The sequence below is a fragment of the Schistocerca cancellata genome, chromosome 9, assembly GCF_023864275.1.
Source record: "Schistocerca cancellata isolate TAMUIC-IGC-003103 chromosome 9, iqSchCanc2.1, whole genome shotgun sequence".
NCBI classification, from domain to species: Eukaryota; Metazoa; Arthropoda; class Insecta; order Orthoptera; family Acrididae; genus Schistocerca; species Schistocerca cancellata.
The window spans coordinates 112,595,594-112,618,113 of NC_064634.1; the positions used below are offsets into that span (position 1 = coordinate 112,595,594).

Sequence of the window (22,520 nt, forward strand, 5' to 3'; positions counted from 1 at the left end):
CTGCAATGACATCCTGATCAGAGAGGTACATTTGGATTTCTGCCTCAGTCAGACCATCGAGCAGCCTAGTGTACATAATACCACAGGAAGAAGTCAGTGTTTGACGGGCCTCAACACAAACAGTATAGCTGTGGAGGAGCGACGCTGCAAGCAGTTGTTATGCTTGAGAACCAGCAGTAGTGTCCAAGAGCAAAGTGGCATTTCGTAAACAAGAGCAGGATTTGACAGGGCCAGCAAATGCATAAACACCTTTCTGAATGATAAATGGATTTTCTGTAGCAAAGGACTGACTTTCTCCAGTACGTGAAACCACGATTAACCATGTTGCAGCTGGGAGGGTCTTTGAATCATTAGCCTCATTCCGTATATGTTTGGTAGACGTTGACAAAGAAAAAGATGATTTGCTCATTGCGAGAAAATCCCATATGATTGCCAGCATCTCAAACGGTGTGCTCCTTCTAACTGGGCACCCTCCTCAGAAGAGGGCGCACCCACCTTAGGTGATTGTTCACACCTCAGGTCATACCTGCCGAACACCTGACAGGGGGACCAACTGGCAATTTAGGAAGGTAGCAGCACAGGCAATCACGTCTCCCTGGGGACTGGCCTTTACCAGGGGGTATGTGTGAACCCTATCTGTCAAATTGGGGCTGGGCATTACGTGTTACCCAATCACCTGTTATGCATCAGATGCTTGGGCTGAGACATGTTCCCAAGGAAGTAGAAAAAGAATAACAAGTGTATAGACATGCAGCCCGCAAGGGAAAAGATTCTGCAAAGGCTGGAGCCCTGTGGTAGCCAAGCAAGAACTCGCCAAAGAGCGGTGAGCCCCTTGAGTAGGTAATATGTTGACCACACTGTTTTCCATACTCTCTCAGCTCTTACTTTATATTAAATGTGGATATAAAATATATTTGATATAACTGTAAATTCTTGGAATGTGTCCGTAAGAGATTCTGCCCTGAGCAACAAATGTAAATTACATATTTAGCTTATATAGTTGGTTTTTGTAATTATTGTTTCTTCTTGGCAGTTTTGCGACTACACCACACTTATTTCAATCTTAACATGATGCAAAACTATCTGCTCGCAAATTATGTAATTATTTGTCTCCTACATTACATTTTATGCTTTGATGAGGTACATCTTTGACTGTCATACACAAATTAATGGCTTTATAATGCTGTTATGTAATTTACCAAAATTTCTACCCCGAAGATTCAGTCAGTTATATCTGTGTTGGGAATTATTGCAAAGGGTGTGATGTCTGAAACCTGTTAAAAACACAAGGTATCCAACGGCTCGAAACAAAATCTGAACTTCTGGAGACTGATAAAACGTTTCCCTCAGTACATTTTCTATAATGCTTTCCACATTTTGGAGGGATGCTATGTGCTATGGCATCAGTGTCTTATCGGCTATCATCATACGACACTTAGTATATTTATTTTAGTTTATTTAGCATGTTACTGCTACAGGCAGCTTTCAATTTAAGAAAAAGAAATGTTGCGAAGTGCTGATCAATGCAATTTTTTTATCCATTTTTGACGTCACATAGTACGCTAAAAAAAGGAAAATACTTTACAAAATGTTAATTATAATGAAAAATTGTAGACCAAAAAAAATTTCTTGAATAATGTCACTTACCAGATTCTGATCAAGTGTTTGATCCTTTCGCAAAGTTTTCATTGCATAGATGTTTCCCGTTTGTTTCTCTCTTACAACTTGGACAACACCAAAATGCCCGCGTCCAATAACTTTCTTCACCTCGAAATCGGTAACATTAACGCGCAGTCTTCGAAGTTCTGCCACAATTCCACGAACTGTTAACAATTATAGCAGAAAATGAGAACTTCTGGGGAACATGTGTTAATGCCAAGCGTGAAAGAATAACTTATGATCAATGTAGTTATTTAGTAAGCACAAAAGGCGTAGATATTTATGGGACACAAGCATCCCACTAAAATATTTCTTATAAAAGAAACTCACATTTTTCAACGAACAATTCGACGTGTCTGTCCTTCTTAAGAGCATCGTTACTGCATTCGTCATACAGTACTATCAAGGCATCAAGCAGTCCTTCTCTTCCTAGACAATTATTCTTAAAAACACATTTATCGGCGTTAAGTATAAGTTTGTTCAGACGCTTAATACGAACGCAAATAGGATCTCTGCAGGGTTCCATCGTATTTGGTACGTTGCAGCGCTATCACTTCATTAACACAGTTCCGTATTTATTGCAATAAAAGTAGATTGTAATCCACTAATGTCAAGCGACGTACACAATCAACACACAACTCAACAGCCCCAACCCCAAATGCCCAACATAGCATACATTTGAATTTGGTGGGGACAACGCTGATTGGCTCTCTCGAAGCAGAGTTGATCTACAGACCTTAACCAAACAATGCACATGAAGCTTCCGGTAAGTGAGAAAGCTTAGTAATGACAATTATCAAACGACCAGATGACAGATATTATTGGTAATGACTTTTCAACTGTGAAAGAATATTTTATAATTAATTTAAAAAAGACAAAAAAAAACAGGAAAGTGATACAGTTGTCGTAATGTATGGAAGTGGTATATCTCCGAAGCAAACAAATTGCAATGTTATTGTTTACGTATCGGATGTTTTGATGTTCGCTGTGGTATGTCAGTACAGAAATGAGTTTGCGTGCAATATGGATCGTTTTACCCAGCAAGGATGCCGCTTCGCCATTATATGTAAAGTAAGTCCGTATACTGAAACCTATGTGCCATGTTTCAAATTTATATTTAGTACTCAAGAAGATGACATTTGTGAATGCACATTCATTGCTTTTACAGATATTTTCCTACCGTGGAAGCTCGAAGTAAATCTCAATTGGGAGGTAAATATGTCCCGATACCAGATCCAGAAGACTTTGTAAAACTTCTGTTGCTACAAGTGGGGCTTGTTCATGGAGGTACGATGTTCATCGATTTACTTCCATTTATCACCCATGTATAAAATATGAAAATCTCAAGGACTGTAAGCAAAGATACATAATCCGGAGCAGACATGGCAGACAAGTAAGAATTAAATAAAGTTAATCAGTCTGAGGCATACTCGTACAATTTCCTCGGGAACACATTGTCACCATTCACCAAATACTACAGCTAATTGCACAGTGTGTTAACATTTTGTGATCTATTGCTGTTTTTAGTGACGCTGACTCCACTCGCATACATAAAAAAATGTAAAAACGATTAGAATTTGGGGGGAGGCGTTTATTTTAGGTCACAAATAGTTCCTTAATCTCAAACTTTTTGTTTTACGAACAGCGCTATAGTGTAAATTTCGTAATAAAGTATATATGAGATTGCAGGTCAATGTCTAGAAGTACCTGTATGGTTAAATTAAGTCAAAAAATTTAGAACTAAAGATGATCAGGTGATAATAGTGCAGGGACCTATGGGACAAGGAACTGCTTGAACTAGGGAAAGGTGTAGTATGATGTTGGGGATAACCTGAACAAAACAGCTTAATCAGGGGTCATTTCCTAGCAATGTTCACCAGATATATCTACGTACAAACTATGCAGGCCACCATAAGGTACATGGCGGAGGGTACCACGTATCGCTACAAGTTATTCCCTTTCCTGTTCCTCTCACATAAAGAGTGGGGGGAAAAGAAAAACCACTGTCTATAAGCCACTATATGGCCTTTAATTTCTCTCATCTTCTCTTTGTTGTCCTTACATGTGAAGTATACTGGAGGCAGTGTCTGAATTTCCCCAACACTGTCTCGCAAAATGAACCCCAGGATTCCCACTGTGTTCATGAAGCATCTGCATAATATTTACAAGCTGATCAAACCTGCCAATAACAAATCTAGCAGCATGCCTCTGAATGTTTCAATGTATTCATTTAATCCAATCTGATAGGGATCATAAACATTCAAGCAGCAGTCAAGAATGGGCTGCACTAGTGTTCCCTATGCCATATCCTTTATAGAAGAGCTACACCTTTCCTAAATTCTCCAATAAAACAAAGTCCACCATTTGCCTTCCCTACTACCGACCTGACATTCTCATACCATATCATATCGCTTTGTAATGTGACATCTATCTATTTAATTGATGTGTCTGCATCAAGCATAATATTACTAATTCTATATTCGAACATTACATAATTGCTTTTTCTACTCATCTCCATTAACTTACATTTTGAGACACCAAACCAACTAGAAATTTTATCTAGGCCTAAGTCATTCTGTATCTTCTTAAAATCACCCAATGTTGGAGCTTTCCCGTACACCACAGTGTCATCAGCAAACAATTGTAAATTGCAGCTCACCCAGTCTGGCAGATTTGTTTATGTATTTAGAGAATACATGTTTGAGATTATGCTTATTGTGACTGTCACGAAATAATAGTAGGAAATATAAAATCCAAACTGTATGTAAATAAGCAAATCGATTTTATATAATGGTTAATCAGATCCCATTAACCATTACCAACTGCTACAACAACCCAACTTCATCAAAATAATCTATTATTTTTAAAACTAATGATAAAATTTGTAGGTAAATGTGACCTTACTCTGTAAAATTCCAAAGCACTGAGACATGCACAGTATTCCAACACCATGATACTGCAGAACTGTTTACTGCTCTCTCTCTCTCTCTCTCTCTCTCTCTCTCTCTCTCTCTCTCTCTCTCTCTCTCTCTGTGTGTGTGTGTGTGTGTGTGTGTGTGTGTGTGTGTGTGCGTGTGTGTGCTTTGTAAGTGGCAAAAAATAGTATTTTAGTCCAGTGACATGTAGGCTACCCTGCATGTTGTGGGAGTACTATCGGCCTGCTTTTCAGGCCTGTTACATGTAGAGATGGGCACGGCTGGGAGAGATGAGAGGGACAGAGGAGGGGACAGTTAGCGAGAGAGGGGAGGATTAGATGGAAATAGAGAGGGGAAAGGAGGGGATGGACGGAGAGTGGGTAGAGGACTGAGAAGGGGAGGAGATGGATTGAGAGGGAGGATCAGGGGGACATGAAGGAAGCAGATGGAAGGCGTAGAGAGAAAATGAGTAGATGTAAAACGAAGAGGGGCTGGAGGAGATGGATTGAGTGTGCGTAAAAGGACATGGACTGAGAGAGGGGGAGGAAGATATGGTTGGAGAAAGAGAGCGGAGGAGATGGACAAAGAGAGGGGGTGGATGAGATGGAGAGAATGGGGAGGAGGAGAAGGGTGGATAGAGGTAGGATGATGAGGTGCATGGAGAGATGAAGGGAGGAAATGGTGGACACAGATTGGGGGGGGGGGGGGGGGGTGAGCAGGTGTGTGCAATATATTGTCGAATGTGTATGTGAGTGAAGCCACGGGGAAAAGGCTATTATTATTATAAAAGTCGTCTTGTGATAAGGTCAGTGCAGCTCATCTTAATGTTCTCTCCTGTGCCATCCTCTTTTTTTTTTTTCTTTTTCAGAGTAGTACTACACCCATTGACTTTCACTATTTGTTAGATATATTACTCTCTGTCTTCTCATACAGACTTCGCCCTCTGTTGCCCCCTGATGTCTTAACAATGTCCTATCCTACCCCTTCATCTAGTTAGTGTTTTCCACATATTCCTTTCCTCACTGTTTCTGTAGAGAATCTCCTCAGCTCTTACATTAGCATTTCTTTAATTTTCAGCATTCTTTCTATAAAACCACATCTCAAACATTTCCATCTTTTCTGGTTTTCCTACAGTCCATGATTCACTTCTGTTCAATGCCTTACCTCAGATTCAGATTGTCAGAAAGTGCTTCCTCAAACCAAGAACTTTGACACTAGCAGTTTTCTTCTAGTGAGAAACACAATGTTTGGCTGCACTGGCCTAGCTTGCTTCTTAAACCATGCTTGCTTAATCTGTCATGTGTTATTTTCCCCTACTCCTCATTACTTCTGACCTTCGATTAACTCTTGGTCCATGTTCCATAGACTGCCTCCATGGCTGAATGGTTAGCATAGCTACCGTTAGTGCTGAAGGACACAGGTTTGATTCTGGGTACCTCTTCGATTTTTTTCTGGGGTAGGGAGGTCTGGTATGGGATCTGTTCAGCACTTGTGAGGCCAAATGAGGAGCAGCAGCTTCATCAGGATTCATCTATTGGCAGTAACAGCTGGAGGGCTTGATGACACGTGGCCCACAATCATAGAGTGCTGAGGACTCGTACTGCCTTCTAGACAGCAGCCAGTCAGGACAGGCCTAAGGCCTAATCTGTGACTGGTGTTTACGTTTCCGTAGTCTGTGTTCATTGGACTGTTCATTCCATTCAACAGATCCAGTAATTCTGCCTCACTCTCGGAAAGCGAGAGGGCTGCGCATGGCAAAACCATGAATATATTGGTATAGGTTTAATCTTGGTACATTATTTAATAATTGATCTTGTGTTTACACTTTTGAAATAACTTTCCTCTGGTTCATATGACCATGACCATTTATTACATGACCTATTACAGATATATGTTTGAAATGGTGGTTTTGTTCACACTGAAATAAATTATACAAAATTTCACATTAGCAATGTCATCCATTATATTTTGTATGTCTTTGTTGGTGACTCGTGCTTTCTAATAGTCCGATGCACCCCATCCCCCTACTCCTGTAGCAATCCATGTAGTGTTGGTAATTCCATGTGCTACTTGCTGTGAAGTAAAGGTGTCATCTACTGAACTCCAACCTTCACCCAAGGATAACCTCAAACAAATGATATAACACAAAACCTATATTTGTCCTAGTAAACATATATTAAAATGACTCTTTAGCATGATATTTAAATGTCATAAACACCATAATAATATCTACTTATAGACACAACTGCTCCTTTATATACAGGGTGTTACAAAAAGGTACGGCCAAACTTTCAGGAACCATTCCTCACACACAAAGAAAGAAAATATGTTATGTGGACATGTGTCCAGAAACACTTACTTTCCATGTTAGAGCTCATTTTATTACTTCTCTTCAAATCACATTAATCATGGAATGGAAACACACAGCAACAGAACGTACCAGTGTGACTTCAAACACTTTGTTACAGGAAATGATCAAAATGTCCTCCGTTAGCCAGGATACATACATCCACCCTCCATCGCATGCAATCCCTGATGCGCTGATGCAGCCCTGGAGAATGGCGTATTGTAACACAGCCGTCCACAATACAAGCACGAAGAGTCTCTACATTTGGTACCGGGGTTGCGTAGACAAGAGCTTTCAAATGCCCCCATAAATGAAAGTCAAGAGGGTTGAGGTCGGGAGAGCGTGGAGGCCATGGAATTGGTCCACCTCCACCAATCCATCGGTCACCGAATCTGTTGTTGAGAAGCGTACGAACACTTTGACTGAAATGTGCAGGAGCTCCATCTTGCATCAACCACATGTTGTGTCATACTTGTAAAGGCACATGTTCTAGCAGCACAGGTAGAGTATCCCGTATGAAATCATGGCGATGAATCGAGGAAGTAGAGTACATACTGACGAAGCTAAAATGAGCTTTAACATGGAAAGTGTAAAAATTCTGTACCCTGACAAAACGATAGCAATATCATCAACAATTTGTATCATTTATATCTTTTCACTCTCAATTTTTATTCCACTCCTGAGCAATAGCAGAGAAAGACAGAATCCTTGCCTCAGTCTTCTAATCTGAGCAATTCTCTGTTGATCTTCCAGACGTATTGTTCCCTACAGCTTACATCCATTCTTCTGAGAAATTCAAAAATCTTGCTCCATTTTATGTTGTCAGCAGCTTTTTCTAGGTCGACAAATCCTATTCCCATTATGGGAATGGGCATTGGCAGAGGGTATATACTGGCAACTCGCAGTATCCTGTTGCAGAGCATGCTCTACAGCCTGACATTTGTGGCCTCGGTGCCCGTTTCACCACACGTGGCATCTGGATTCTTCCCCCAGACACAAGTTTCTCAGAACACTGCAGGTGGGAACTAGCACTACAAAGTGTCCTTGGTTCTCGCCATCCACCTGGTTTTAATTTACGTTAATTTTTTCTGTCTGAACTTTTTTTCACTGTAACTACTCTTTTCTTCACTCTGTTTTAATTTCGTACATCTTTCATTGTCTTTTCCGTCTCTTTTCCACCACCCCCTCCCACCTCTGTTACATACAATGCACTTAGCTTCTCACTCTTATAAACTCATGCACGATGTTTTAGTAGTAATCTCTGTCGCATATTACTCTGTCTTCTACCTCTAAGCTCTCAGGTTTTCAAATCTCATCCGATGCAGTCCCCAACAATCAGTCTTTCCTTCACATCCCGTACTGTAAGACTCTCCTGACCTGTGGTTCTGGTTGACTTTCCCAGACTCTACCCTTTTCGTAGACCACTCCTGTCCTATTCCTTCACCCTTCTTCCTTCCCCTTCAACCTTTCTGCCTGAAGAAGGAGCCACTGGCTCCGAAAGTTCGCCACTCACAGTAGTCTTTTATGTGTGTGTTCTGCCGCCATTTGGTGAGAAAAATTTTTATCTTTATTTTATGTGTATTTTGCCATAAAAAAAGAAGCATTTATATTCATGTAGACAATCTGATACTGTTTGCTGATGATGTTGTCATGTAAGGGCAAGTGTTGTCATTGAGCGAATTTTGGAGTTTTACAATTACCTGGACTGAACTTCTACTTGACACCATGAATGATAGTTTGTTCTAAATATGGATAAATGTAAGTTAATGCAAATGGGTATGAAAACATTCATTTAACATTTGTATGCACTATTAATGGTATTTAACAATATTATGAGAAGGATAACTGCTACTCACCATATAGCAGAGATGCTGAGTTGCAGATAAGCACAATAAAAAGATGATCTTTCGGCCAACAAGGCCTTTGTCAAAAATAGACAAAACACGCAGGCGTGCGCATGCGCACACACACACACACACACACACACACACACACACACACACACACACATATATGCATGACTGCAGTCTCAGTCTCAGCCAACTGTAGCCACACTGCGAGCAGCAGCAGCAGTACTAACTGGGTGGGGGTAAGGAGGAGGCTGGGGTGGGGAGAGGGAAGGATTGCAGGGTAGGAGTGGGACATGGTGAACTGCTGCTGGGGAGCGTGGAGGGGCAAGGTGGAGAGAGGGTACAGCAGCTAGGTGCAGTCAGGAGGTTAAGTGGAGGGCAGTGAAGAGATGGGGGGAGGGGGTTAGCAGAAAAGGTAAGAAGTGAAAAGACTAGGTGTGCTGGTGGAATAGAGGGCTGTGTAGTGCTGGAATGGGAACAGGTAAAAGGCTATATGGGTGACAACAATGACTAACGAAGGTTGAGGCCAGTAGGGTTATGGGAACATATGATATATTGCAGGGAGAATTCCCACGAGTGCAGTACAGAAAAGCTGGTGTTGGTGGGAAGGATCCATATGGCACAGGTTGTGAAGCAGTCATTGAAATGAAGAATGTCGTGTTGGGCGGCATGCTCAGCAACAGGGCGATCCACTTGTTTGTTGGCCACAGTTTATCGGTGGCCATTCACACAGACAGCTTGTTGGTTGCCATGCCCAAATAGAATGCAGCACAGTGGTTACAGCTTAGCTTGTAGATCACATTACTGGTTCACAGGTAGCCCTGCCTTTGATGGGATGGGTGATGTTTGTGACCGGACTGGAGTAGGTGATGGTAGGAGGATGTAAGGGACAGGTCTGTCACCTAGGTCTATTACAGGGACATGAGCCTTCAGGTAAGGGTTTTGGAGTGGGGGTTATGTAGGGATGGACAACTAAATTCTGTAGGTTCAGTGGACGGCAGAACACCACTATGAGAGGAGTGGGAAGGATAGTGGGCAGGACATTTCTCATTTCAGGGCACTACGAGAGGTAGTCGAAACACTGGCAGAGAATGTAATTCAGTTGCTCCAGTCCTGGGTGGCACTGAGTGACATGGGAAATGATCATCTGTGGTCAGACAGTGAGACTTTGGGAGATAAGGTGCAGAAGATTTGTTTTTGTACAATGTTGGGAGGATAATTATGGTCTGTAAAGGCCTCGGTGAGACCCTCGGTATATTTTGAGAGTGACCGCTCATCACTGTAAATGCGACAACCACAGATGCCTAAGCTGTATAGATGGGATTTCTTGGTATGGAACTGGTGGCAGCTATCAAACTGGATGTATTGCTGATGGTTAGTCGGTTTGATATGGACAGAGGTACTGACGTAGCCATTTTTGAGGTGGAGGTCAACATCTAGGAAGCTGGCTTTTGGGTTGAGTAGGACCAGGTGAAGCAAATAGAGGAGAATCTGTCGAGGTTCTGGAGGAATGTGAATAGGAGCCAGATCATGAAGATATCTTCAGTGAATCTGAAGCAGGTGAGGGGTTTAGGATTCTGGATGTTAAGAAGGATTCCTCTAGATAGCCCATGAATAGGTTGGCATAGGATGGTGCCATGCAGGTGCCCATAGCCATACCCCAGATTTGTTTGTAGGTAATTCTTTCAAAGGAGAAGTAACCACGGTTTCCGTCCCTTTATCACATGGTGCCCTGCTCGTAACTATTGATGCCACCTCCGTTTACACTAACATCCCTAATACACATGGCCTCACCGCTATTGAACACTACCTTTCCCATCACCCGACAGATTCCAAATTAACAACCTCCTGGGTGTTTAGGAAGGATTCCTCTAGATGGTCCATGAATAGGTGGGCATAGGATGGTGCCCTGCAGGTGCCCATAGCCATACCCCAGATTTGTTTGTAGGTAATGCTTTCAAAGGAGAAGTAACCACAGTTTCTGTCCCTTTATCACACGGTACCTTGCTCATAATTATTGATGCCACCTCCCTTTACACTAACATCCCTAATACCCATGGCCTTACCGCTGTTGAACACTACCTTTCTCATCACACAACAGATTCCAAACTAACAACCTCCTTCCTAGTCGCCATGACCAACTACATCCTCTCCCACAATTACTTCTCCTTTGAAGGTGTTACCTACAAACAGACCCAGGGTATGGCTATGGGCACCCACATGGCACCTTCCTATGCCAACCGATTCATGGACCATCTTGAGGAATCCTTCCTAAACACCCAGAATCCTAAACACTTCACCAGGTTCAGATTCATTGATGACATCTTGGCATTCTGGATCGAGTGCGAGGACACCCTATCCACATTCCTCCAGAACCTCGACAGTTTCTCCCCCATTCACTTCACCTGGTCCTACTCAACCCAACAAGCCACTTTCCTAGATGTTGACCTCCATCTAAAGATAGCTATGTCAGTACCTCTGTCCTCAAACCTACTAACCACCCGCAATACCTACATTTCAACAGCTGCCATCCATTCCATACCAAGAAGTCCTTTCCATACAACCAAGCCATCTGTGGTTGTTGCATCTGCAGTGATGAGTAGTCGCTCTCGAAATATACCGAGGTCTCTCTGAAGCATTTACAAACTGTAATTATCCTCCCAACCTTGTACAAAAACAAATCTCACACGTCTTATCTTTCCAGTCACCCACCACCTCCAAAAGTCTCACTGTCAGGCCACAGAGGAGCATTCCCTTCGTAACTCAGTACCACTCAGGAATGGAGCAACTGAATTACATTCTCTGCCAGTGTTTCGACTATCTCTCGTAGTGCTCTGAAATGAGAAATGTCCTGTCCACTGTCCTTCCCACTCCTCCCACAGTGGTGTTCTGCGATCCACTGAACCTACAAATTATTCTCCTCCATTCTTATACAACACCTGCTCCACCTCATGGCTCATATCCCTGTAATAGACCTAGATATGAGACCTGACCCATACATCCTCCCACCACCACTTACTCCAGTCTGGTCTCAAACATCACCCATCCCAACAAAGGCAGGGCTGCCTGTGAACCAGTAATGTGATTTACAAGCTAAGCTGCAGTCACTGTGCTGCATTCTATTTGGGCATGGCAACCAACAAGCCGTCATGAATGGCCACCGACAAACTGTGGCCAAGAAACAAGTGGACCACCCTGTTGCTGAGCATGCCGCCCAACACGACATTCTTCATTTCAATGACTGCTTCACAGTCTGTGCTATATTAATCCTTCCCACCAACATCAGCTTTTCTAAATTGCGCATGTGGAAACTCTCCCAGGTCCCTGCATGCTCCCCAGCAGCGCTTCACCGTCCCCCACCCTTGCCCTGCTATCCTCCCATCATGCATTGGTGCTGCTGCTCGTAGTGTGGCTTCAGCTGCCAGAGACTGCAGTAGTGTGTGTGTGTGTGTGTGTGTGTGTGTGTGTGTATGTGTGTGTGCGCTCGCATGCACGCATGCCTACACATGCCTGCGCCTGCGTCTGTTGTCTATTTTTGACAAAAGCCTTGTTGCCCAAAAGCTTATTTTGTTACAGTCTTTTTGTTGTGCCTATCTGCAACTCAACATCTCCATTATATGATGAGTAGCAACTATCCTTTTCATAATATTGTTACATTCCAGCCTGGATTTTCCATCGTTTGTGTTAATGGTATCCATTGTTGAGTGCTCTGTACATAGTACCATTACTATTAATGGTATTTTCTTAGCTCATTCTCATCAATATTTAGGCATAACTTTGTGAAATGAGATGAAATGGAATGAGCACATCAGCTTTGTTGTAGGGAAGGTGAATGAATCAGTGCAGTTTATTTGGAGATTTCTGGGAAAATATAGTGCACTCATAAAAGAGACCACATACAAAATGTTTGTGCTTGAACGTGTGGAATCCCAACTTGGTCTGATTATAGGATGACATCAAAGCAATTACTCATCAGCTCAGTCAGCATGATAGTGTAACAGAACTGCTCTTTGAGTTAAAATTGGAATCCTCCAAGAGAAAAAAATGATCTTTATGTAGAATGCTATTGGGGAAGTTTAAAAAAGCCAGCCATTGTAACAGATTGTTGAATGATTCTTTTGGCTCCGATGCCCATGTCATATAAGGCAAAATAAGGGATTGTAAGGTTCATACATACACGTACAGGCAATTGTTTTCCCTCACTCTGTTTGTGACCAGCACAGAAAAGGGAATGACTGATGATGGTACAACCCTCAATGATGCTCTGTGCAGTGCTTGTGAAGTATATGAAGATATAAATTATTTCATTTGTGAGTTGCCTCAGGCACTCTGTTTTAAATTTTTGAGGTTTTCTGTGTGCTAAGAAATAACGAGTCTGACATATTTTATCCACAGCAAAATAGACCATTGGTAACTATAATCTTTCCTGATGTCATTAATTTGCTTTTTCTGTATTTCAGATTGTTTTGTCGAGTCAAGGGACGGCTGTGACAAACCAGCTTTGTATCCGGCATTTCACTTGGAAGTTGAGAAAGGCACCCTGTGGCCAGTTGTTGTACTAGAGAGCCGGGGCCTCATGTTCTGTGCCTTGCCACTTGAAGCAGTAGACATTAATACCTGCAAGTCTCTCGTGAACATGTAAGAACTTAATTTGAGCATACTGTCCAGTCTCAATAGTTCTTCTTCTTCTTCTTCCTTTTCCTTCTCCCTGTTCATAACTATCTACAACATCTGGAAATCTGTAACAAAGTTAAGATTGTGTATATTCTTCTTTTAGGTCAAGTGTTTCAACAGCTTTGGAAGTACTTCATGGATTATCATTGTGTACGCCTGTAAATGGGATCAACCTAACCCCGGTAATTATTAAGGGAATATTTTAAATTAAATAGCATCATTCTTTTTTGTACGTGGTAATCATTGAATTTTTTTCACTTTAATGGTGTCATCATCATCACTGAAGTTGTCATCCATCACCACCAACACCACCACCATCAGATTAACTATTGCTTGGTGTCCCACAGTGTACTCTATCAACCTTTGTTGTTGTTGTTGTTGTTGTGAACTTCAGTCCAAAGACCAGTTTGGTGCTGCTCTGCACACTATTCTATCCTGAGCAAGCCTTTTCATCTCAACATGATTACTGCAGCCTGCAACCTACATCTATTTGAAATTGCTTACTACGGTGAAGCCTACATTTCCCTTACCTCCCCCCCCCCCCCCCCCCCTTTCTCCACACTTCCTTCCATTACCAATGATGATTTGTCTGTACATTTTAATATAACAATGTATTTCATTTTTCATTTAAATCTATAATTTTTTCTCGTGATCTGTTGGACGAATTAAACCATATCAATGAAATTCAATAAGTTGCTTCATTGCTGAAAATTCAGAAACACACGTGTGATATGCAAGTGAAGGAAAAATATTAAACTGTCCCATGCTGTGTAACTCCACAAAAAGCATACTGAGGCCAATATTAATTCTCAAGACTAATGAAGATGATGGAAGCAAGGAAAATGCTATAGGCTACAGTGAGAACTGGAATTAAGCCATATACACATAATGTAACTGTTGGAAAAAATATATCTAAAAACAAAGATGATGAGACTTACCAAACAAAAGCGCTGGCAGGTCGATAGACACACAAACAAACACAAACATACACACAAAATTCAAGCTTTCGCAACAAACGGTTGCTTCATCAGGAAAGAGGGAAGGACGCTGACGCTTTACAGACGGGCCTCCTTGGCCCGAGGTGTAGGAGTTTAGACTGATTACAGTCATTCCTCCTGTTCCTGGCAATGTGATGGTGATGTGGCCTCACTGTGTGGTGTGTCCTCTCGTTGTCCGGTGTCTATCCTGTCCTGGCTACTAGCATGCAGGCATACTAGTGGACTTCCGTGTTTTACGTCTTCTTCGTCTCGCGAGAGACGTTCTGCAGCGCTGTCTGTAGATCTGCAGACAGCTTCCTCGTGCCGTCGCGAACCTCGTTCTTCAGCACCATGACTGCGTCGTCGAAGATGTATCCCCAGTCGCTCGGTGTGAAGACCAGGTTCGCATTGATGGTGTTGAGACCTTTCTTTGTGACGAACTCGAGCAGGATTGCCCGATGTCCACCACGTAACTCAATCGGCCGGTGTGGAAGCGGTGGCTTCCGTTTTCCTTCTGCTTCCGCGAAAAGGTACGGCTTTCGTCGGACGTCGTACCGCCCATCGCGCACCATGGGCGCAATCTTCTTCAAGACCGATGGGAGGTTGGTGGCGTCCGGGAAGGGGATGGTTGTGGAGTACATCCCTCCCGCCTCTTGTATGTCCTGCAGATGCTACTTCACCACTTCCTGCGGCAGCGGCGAGACGGACTGTACCACGTCCATGGGCATCTCCCCCGGTCTCCTGTATAGCTACAGGTTCCGGGGCGACGTCCGTTTGCGCGGACACATCCGTCTGCGTGGACAAATCCGTTTGCGTGGACACGTCCACCCCAACTTGTCGTACCACCGTGCGGGTGGTAACGGGGGCGGGTGTCTTCTTTTGCATCAGCCAGATTTCTTCCCGCAACTCTTGCAGCTGCCAATGGAGACCGACGACCTCCTCCTGCATTGCTGCTCTCTCTGCCGCCATCGCGGCATTGAGGGCGGCAACGGCGTCGTCGGTGGCGGCGCTGGTCGGGTTTGCGGCCGCCCCGTTTTCCCCCTTGTGCGGGGGTGGTGGGACGGCTGCCTCTTCTTCATGGACCGCTTTCTTGGCGGTTGTTGGTGTCCGCTGCTTCAGGTATGCGCAGCTGCGTGCATTTGCGGCTTGCACGCCGCCACAGTTAACGCATGATGGCGCGACGTGTGGTGGCTTGTCAAAGTCGCGTGTATCATGTGCCTTTGCACATTTCAGACACGCGACTGTGTCCCTGCACGTCCTGGCGACGTGTCCCATCTTCTGGCAGTGGTAGCACTGCCTCTTGTGCTGCAGTCGGCTGCGCTTCTTCTTCTTGTTACTGCCGCGGCCGTCTCCTGCCAGCGTGAGCAGAAGCTTTGCGACAGCAGCAAGTTTGCCTCCCTTTCTGCGTCCGGACATGGCGACGGGCTAGTGGCGAGCGAGCGACGGTGTAAACGGTGCGAGCCGCAGCGAGTCGAGCAGCGGAGTGCATGGAGAGGGAAAGACGAAAGGATGTGGGTTTTAAGGGAGAGGGTAAGGAGTCATTCCATTCCCGGGAGCGGAAAGACTTACCTTAGGGGGAAAAAAGTACAGGTATACACTCGCACACACACACACACACACACACACACACATAACCATCCACACATACACAGACACAAGCAGACATTTGTAAAGGCAAAGAGTTTGGGCAGAGATGTCAGTCGAGGCGGAAGTAAAGAGGCAAAGATGTTGTTGAAAGACAGGTGAGGTATGACTGGCGGCAACTTGAAATTAGTGGAGGTTGAGGCCTGGCAGATAACGAGAAGAGAGGATATACTGAAGGGCAAGTTCCCATCTCCGGAGTTCTGACAGGTTGGTGTTAGTGGTAAGTATCCAGATAACCCGGACGGTGTAACACTGTGCCAAGATGTGCTGGCCATGCACCAAGGCATGTTTAGCCACAGGGTGATCCTCATTACCAACAAACACTGTCTGCCTGTGTCCATTGATGCGAATGGACAGTTTGTTGCTGGTCATTCCCACATAGAAAGCGTCACAGTGTAGGCAAGTCAGTTGGTAAATCACGTGGGTGCTTTCACATGTGGCTCTGCCTTTGATCGTGTACACCTTCCGGGTTACAGGAGTGAAGTAGGTGGTGGTGGGAGGGTGCATGGGACAGGTTTTACACCGGGGACGGTTACAAGGGTAGGAGCCAGAGGGTAGGGAAGGTGGTTTGGGGATTTCATAGGGATGAACTAAGAGGTTACGAAGGTTAGGTGGACGGCGGAAAGACACTCTTGGTGGAGTGGGGAGGATTTCATGAAGGATGGATCTCATTTCAGGGCAGGATTTGAGGAAGTCGTATCCCTGCTGGAGAGCCACATTCAGAGTCTGATCCAGTCGTGCAAAGTATCCTGTCACAAGTGGGGCACTTTTGGGGTTCTTCTGTGGGAGGTTCTGGGTTTGAAGGGATGAGGAAGTGGCTCTGGTTATTTGCTTCTGTATCAGGTCGGGAGGGTAGTTGCGGGATGCGAAAGCTGTTTTCAGGTTGTTGGTGTGGTGGTTCAGGGATTCCGGACTAGAGCAGATTCGTTTGCCACGAAGACCTAGGCTGTAGGGAAGGGACTGTTTGATGTGGAATGGGTGGCAGCTGTCATAATGGAGGTACTGTTGCTTGTTGGTGGGTTTGATGTGAATGGACGTGTGAAGCTGGCCATTGGACAGATGGAGGTCAACATCAAGGAAAGTGGCATGGGATTTAGAGTAGGACCAGGTGAATCTGATGGAACCAAAGGAGTTGAGGTTTGAGAGGAAATTCTGGAGTTCTTCTTCACTGTGAGTCCAGATCATGAATTTCCCAGTCTGTTACCCCCGGAAACCATCCTTGTAACCATTGATGCCACTTCCTTATACACAAATATTCTGCACGTCCAGGAGCTCGCTGCGATGGAGCACTTCCTTTCACGCCGATCACCCGCCACCCTACCTAAAACCTCTTTCCTCATTACCTTAGCCAGCTTCATCCTGACCCACAACTTCTTCACTTTTGAAGGTCAGACCTACCAACAATTTAAGGGATCAGCCATGGGTACCAGGATGGCCCCCTCGTACGCCAACCTATTCATGGGGCGCTTAGAGGAAGCCTTCTTGGTTACCCAGGCCTGCAAACCCAAAGTTTGGTACAGATTTATTGATGACATCTTCATGATCTGGACTCACAGTGAAGAATAACTCCAGAATTTCCTCTCAAACCTCAACTCCTTTGGTTCCATCAGATTCACCTGGTCCTACTCTAAATCCCATGCCACTTTCCTTGACGTTGACCTCCATCTGTCCAATGGCCAGCTTCACACGTCCATCCACATCAAACCCACCAACAAGCAACAGTACCTCCATTATGACAGCTGTCACCCATTCCACATCAAACGGTCCCTTCCCTACCGCCTAGGTCTTCGTGGCAAACGAATCTGCTCTATTCCGGAATCCCTGAACCACTACACCAACAACCTGAAAACAGCTTTCGCATCCCGCAACTACCCTCCCGACCTGATACAGAAGCAAATAACCAGAGCCACTTCCTCATCCCTTCAAACCCAGAACCTCCCACAGAAGAACCCCAAAAGTGCCCCACTTGTGACAGGATACTTTGCACGACTGGATCAGACTCTGAATGTGGCTCTCCAGCAGGGATACGACTTCCTCAAATCCTGCCCTGAAATGAGATCCATCCTTCATGAAATCCTCCCCACTCCACCAAGAGTGTCTTTCCGCCGTCCACCTAACCTTTGTAACCTCTTAGTTCATCCCTATGAAATCCCCAAACCACCTTCCCTACCCTCTGGCTCCTACCCTTGTAACCGCCCCCGGTGTAAAACCTGTCCCATGCACCCTCCCACCACCACCTACTCCAGTCCTGTAATCCGGAAGGTGTACACAATCAAAGGCAGAGCCACGTGTGAAAGCACCCACGTGATTTACCAACTGACCTGCCTACACTGTGACGCTTTCTATGTGGGAATGAGCAGCAACAAACTGTCCATTCGCATCAATGGACACAGGCAGACAGTGTTTGTTGGTGATGAGGATCACCCTGTGGCTAAACATGCCTTGGTGCACGGCCAGCACATCTTGGCACAGTGTTACACCGTCCGGGTTATCTGGATACTTCCCACTAACACCAACCTGTCAGAACTCCGGAGATGTGAACTTGTCCTTCAGTATATCCTCTCTTCTCGTTATCCGCCAGGCCTCAACCTCCACTAATTTCAAGTTGCCGCCACTCATACCTCACCTGTCTTTCAACAACATCTTTGCCTCTTTACTTCTGCCTCGACTGACATCTCTGCCCAAACTGTTTGCCTTTACAAATGTCTGCTTGTGCACCTGTCTTTCAACAACATCTTTGCCTCTTTACTTCTGCCTCGACTGACATCTCTGCCCAAACTGTTTGCCTTTACAAATGTCTGCTTGTGTCTGTGCCCTATGTGCGGATGGATATGTGTGTGTGTGCGAGTGTATACCTGTCCTTTTTTTCCCCCTAAGGTAAGTCTTTCCGCTTCCGGGATTGGAGTGACTCCTTACCCTCTCCCTTAAAACCCACATCCTTTCGTCTTACCCTCTCCTTCCCTCTTTCCTGATGAAGCAACCGTTTGTTGCGAAAGCTTGAATTTTGTGTGTATGTTTGTGTGGCTATCGACATGCCAGCACTTTTGTTTGGTAAGTCTCATCATCTTTGTTTTTAGATATATTTTTCCCACGTGGAATGTTTCCCTCTATTATATTCATATCATTAATTTGAATGCAACAATTACGTTTGTTATTGTCACTGTTGCATTTTCTCTTTCTGTTTTTGCCAGTAGTTTCATTTTGTATTCACCTTCTCCTTTTTACCATAATCCACTATACAATTTTATCCCACAGATATATACTCAATAATACGTAATAATACGTAACCCACTTCCAAACCATAACCCAAAAAAATTTTTTTCTTTTTTTTCTTTTCCGCTTTCAACACTGCCGCTGCTATAAAATCCACCGTTTCTAGTTCACAAACAGTTCCTTCACCTATTAAACAACCATTTCGACTAGTTCTAATAACTTTTGCTTTGTTTCCATTTCCGTTTTTCTCACATCATCGATCATTTTTAGCTGCTTCCCACAGGTTTTAACGTCATTATTTCTTCGTCAGACAATTGTTAGCCTCATTTTCATAATCTGCCACCACAAAACCACTCGTTTTAATACATTTACACATAGTTTTTTTCGAAATTTTCCCGAATTTCTCCACCCTTTAAGTTCCCATCTCTGGCTGCTACCCTTCTTTCCATCAGTACCTATACCAGTTCCAAACTTAACAATCCATTGCCCTCACCCACCTAATCCTTCACCTACACATCCACTCAGCCAGTCAACACACCCGTCAACTCCTATCCTTAATAAAAGTCCTCAATCTTTCCTCTCCCACATCCACACCGGCTGTTCAGAGCATCCTCTTACAGGCCAACCGCAAATTAGAACAGCATGTCACCCTCCACCTTAAAAAACTATCCAATCTCCTGGTTTCCCACCTCCGGAAAGGCAACTTACTCACCCTTCACAACCTTTCCAGCAAACCTCAACCTCCTCTCATTGCACACAAACCCAGTCTCTCCCATCTACTCAATCTCCCACTTCCAGCTCCACTCCCTCCAAAACCTCAAAATTCCAATCAACACAATCTGGAACCACAACACCCCAATTCAGTATTTAACCTTTCCTCCAAACCTCTCTCCCAATCCGAAACCTCTGTCCTATCCAAAGGCCTCACCTTCAGCCCCACTCCCAGATTCAATCAAACAGCCCTCGTCAAAGATTTACTGTCCTACACTCGTACTCTCTGCTGGAAGTATCACTTTGCCATGAAGAAAAATGATCCCAATCCTACTCCTATGATCCAACTCCCCAAGACATTATCCAAATTGAACCCTGCCTGGAACAGTTCCGTCCTCCGTCACAGCGGGACCCACCTCCTCTTCCTCAAAATCACCCCCTCTAAACCTTCCAGGAATTCCTGACTTCCAGCCTTGCCTCTCAGTCCTTCATAAAAAACCTTAATCCTACTCCCAACATCACCACTGCTGAAGCCCAAGCTATCCGTGATCTGAAGGCTGACCGTTCCATCGTCATTCTTCTGGCGGACAAGGGTTCCACGACAGTGGTACTTGATCGTCGGGAGTATGTGGCTGAGGGACTGCGTCAGCTTTCAGACAACACCACATACAAAGTTTGCCAAGGTAATCCCATTCCTGATGTCCAGACGGAGCTTCAAGGAATCCTCAGAACCTTAGGCCCCCTACAAAACCTTTCAGCTGACTCCATCAACCTCCTGACCCCACCGACACCCCGCACCCCTACCTTCTACCTTCTTCCTAAAATTCACAAACCCAATCATCCCGGCCGCTCCATTGTAGCTGGTTACCAAGCCCCCACAAAACGTATCTCTGCCTACGTAGATCATCACCTTCAACCCATTACATGCAGTCTCCAATCCTTCATCAAAGACACCAACCACTTTCTCGAATGCCTGGAATCCTTACCCAGTCTGTTACCTCCGGAAACCATCCTTGCAACACTTGATGCCACTTCCTTATACACAAATATTCCGCACGTCCAGGACCTCGCTGCGATGGAGCACTTCCTTTCACGCTGATCACCCGCCACCCTACCTAAAACCTCTTTCCTCATTACCTTAGCCAGCTTCATCCTGACCCACAACTTCTTCACTTTTGAAGGTCAGACCTACCAACAATTTAAGGGAACAGCCATGGGTACCAGGATGGCCCCCTCGTACGCCAACCTATTCATGGGTCGCTTAGAGGAAGCCTTCTTGGTTACCCAGGCCTGCAAACCCAAAGTTTGGTACAGATTTATTGATGACATCTTCATGATCTGGACTCACAGTGAAGAATAACTCCAGAATTTCCTCTCAAACCTCAACTCCTTTGGTTCCATCAGATTCACCTGGTCCTACTCTAAATCCCATGCCACTTTCCTTGACGTTGACCTCCATCTGTCCAATGGCCAGCTTCACACGTCCGTCCACATCAAACCCACCAACAAGCAACAGTACCTCCATTATGACAGCTGCCACCTATTCCACATCAAACGGTCCCTTCCCTACAGCCTAGGTCTTCGTGGCAAACGAATCTGCTCTAGTCCGGAATCCCTGAACCACCACACCAACAACCTGAAAACAGCTTTCGCATCCCGCAACTACCCTCCCGACCTGATACAGAAGCAAATAACCAGAGCCACTTCCTCATCCCTTCAAACCCAGAACCTCCCACAGAAGAACCCCAAAAGTGCCCCACTTGTGACAGGATACTTTGCACGACTGGATCAGACTCTGAATGTGGCTCTCCAGCAGGGATACGACTTCCTCAAATCCTGCCCTGAAATGAGATCCATCCTTCATGAAATCCTCCCCACTCCACCAAGAGTGTCTTTCCGCCGTCCACCTAACCTTTGTAACCTCTTAGTTCATCCCTATGAAATCCCCAAACCACCTTCCCTACCCTCTGGCTCCTACCCTTGTAACCGCCCCCGGTGTAAAACCTGTCCCATGCACCCTCCCACCACCACCTACTCCAGTCCTGTAATCCGGAAGGTGTAGATGATCAAAGGCAGAGCCACGTGTGAAAGCACCCACGTGATTTACCAACTGACCTGCCTACACTGTGACGCTTTCTATGTGGGAATGAGCAGCAACAAACTGTCCATTCGCATCAATGGACACAGGCAGACAGTGTTTGTTGGTAATGAGGATCACCCTGTGGCTAAACATGCCTTGGTGCACAGCCAGCACATCTTGGCACAGTGTTACACCGTCCAGGTTATCTGGATACTTCCCACTAACACCAACCTGTCAGAACTCCGGAGATGGGAACTTGCCCTTCAGTATATCCTCTCTTCTCGTTATCCACCAGGCCTCAACCTCCACTAATTTCAAGTTGCCGCCAGTCATACCTCACCTGTCTTTCAACAACATCTTTGCCTCTTTACTTCTGCCTCGACTGACATCTCTGCCCAAACTCTTTGCCTTTACAAATGTCTGCTTGTGTCTGTGTATGTGCGGATGGAT

At 44.8% G+C, this 22,520-nt stretch overlaps 2 protein-coding genes across 3 annotated transcripts in view; one reads left to right on the forward strand and one right to left on the reverse strand.

Moving 5' to 3' along the window:
* Positions 1-2,290, reverse strand: part of LOC126101616 (citron rho-interacting kinase) — a 231,250-nt gene extending 228,960 nt beyond the window's left edge. The window contains exons 1-2 of the mRNA XM_049912299.1: positions 1,990-2,290; positions 1,648-1,823 (exon numbers count right to left, since the gene is read on the reverse strand). Coding sequence (XP_049768256.1) covers positions 1,648-1,823; positions 1,990-2,185 — 372 coding nt within the window. The 5' untranslated portion in view covers positions 2,186-2,290. The remainder of the gene's footprint in view (positions 1-1,647; positions 1,824-1,989) is intronic.
* A 153-nt stretch (positions 2,291-2,443) lies between these two features.
* LOC126101619 (AP-5 complex subunit mu-1-like) overlaps positions 2,444-22,520 on the forward strand; it is a 71,996-nt gene continuing 51,919 nt past the window's right edge. The window contains exons 1-4 of one of the 2 annotated variants that reach the window (XM_049912303.1): positions 2,444-2,730; positions 2,828-2,946; positions 13,232-13,409; positions 13,549-13,627. In XM_049912303.1, the coding sequence (XP_049768260.1) occupies positions 2,666-2,730; positions 2,828-2,946; positions 13,232-13,409; positions 13,549-13,627 (441 nt within the window). In that variant the 5' untranslated portion in view covers positions 2,444-2,665. The remainder of the gene's footprint in view (positions 2,731-2,827; positions 2,947-13,231; positions 13,410-13,548; positions 13,628-22,520) is intronic. The other variant, XM_049912304.1, reaches the window with a different exon arrangement.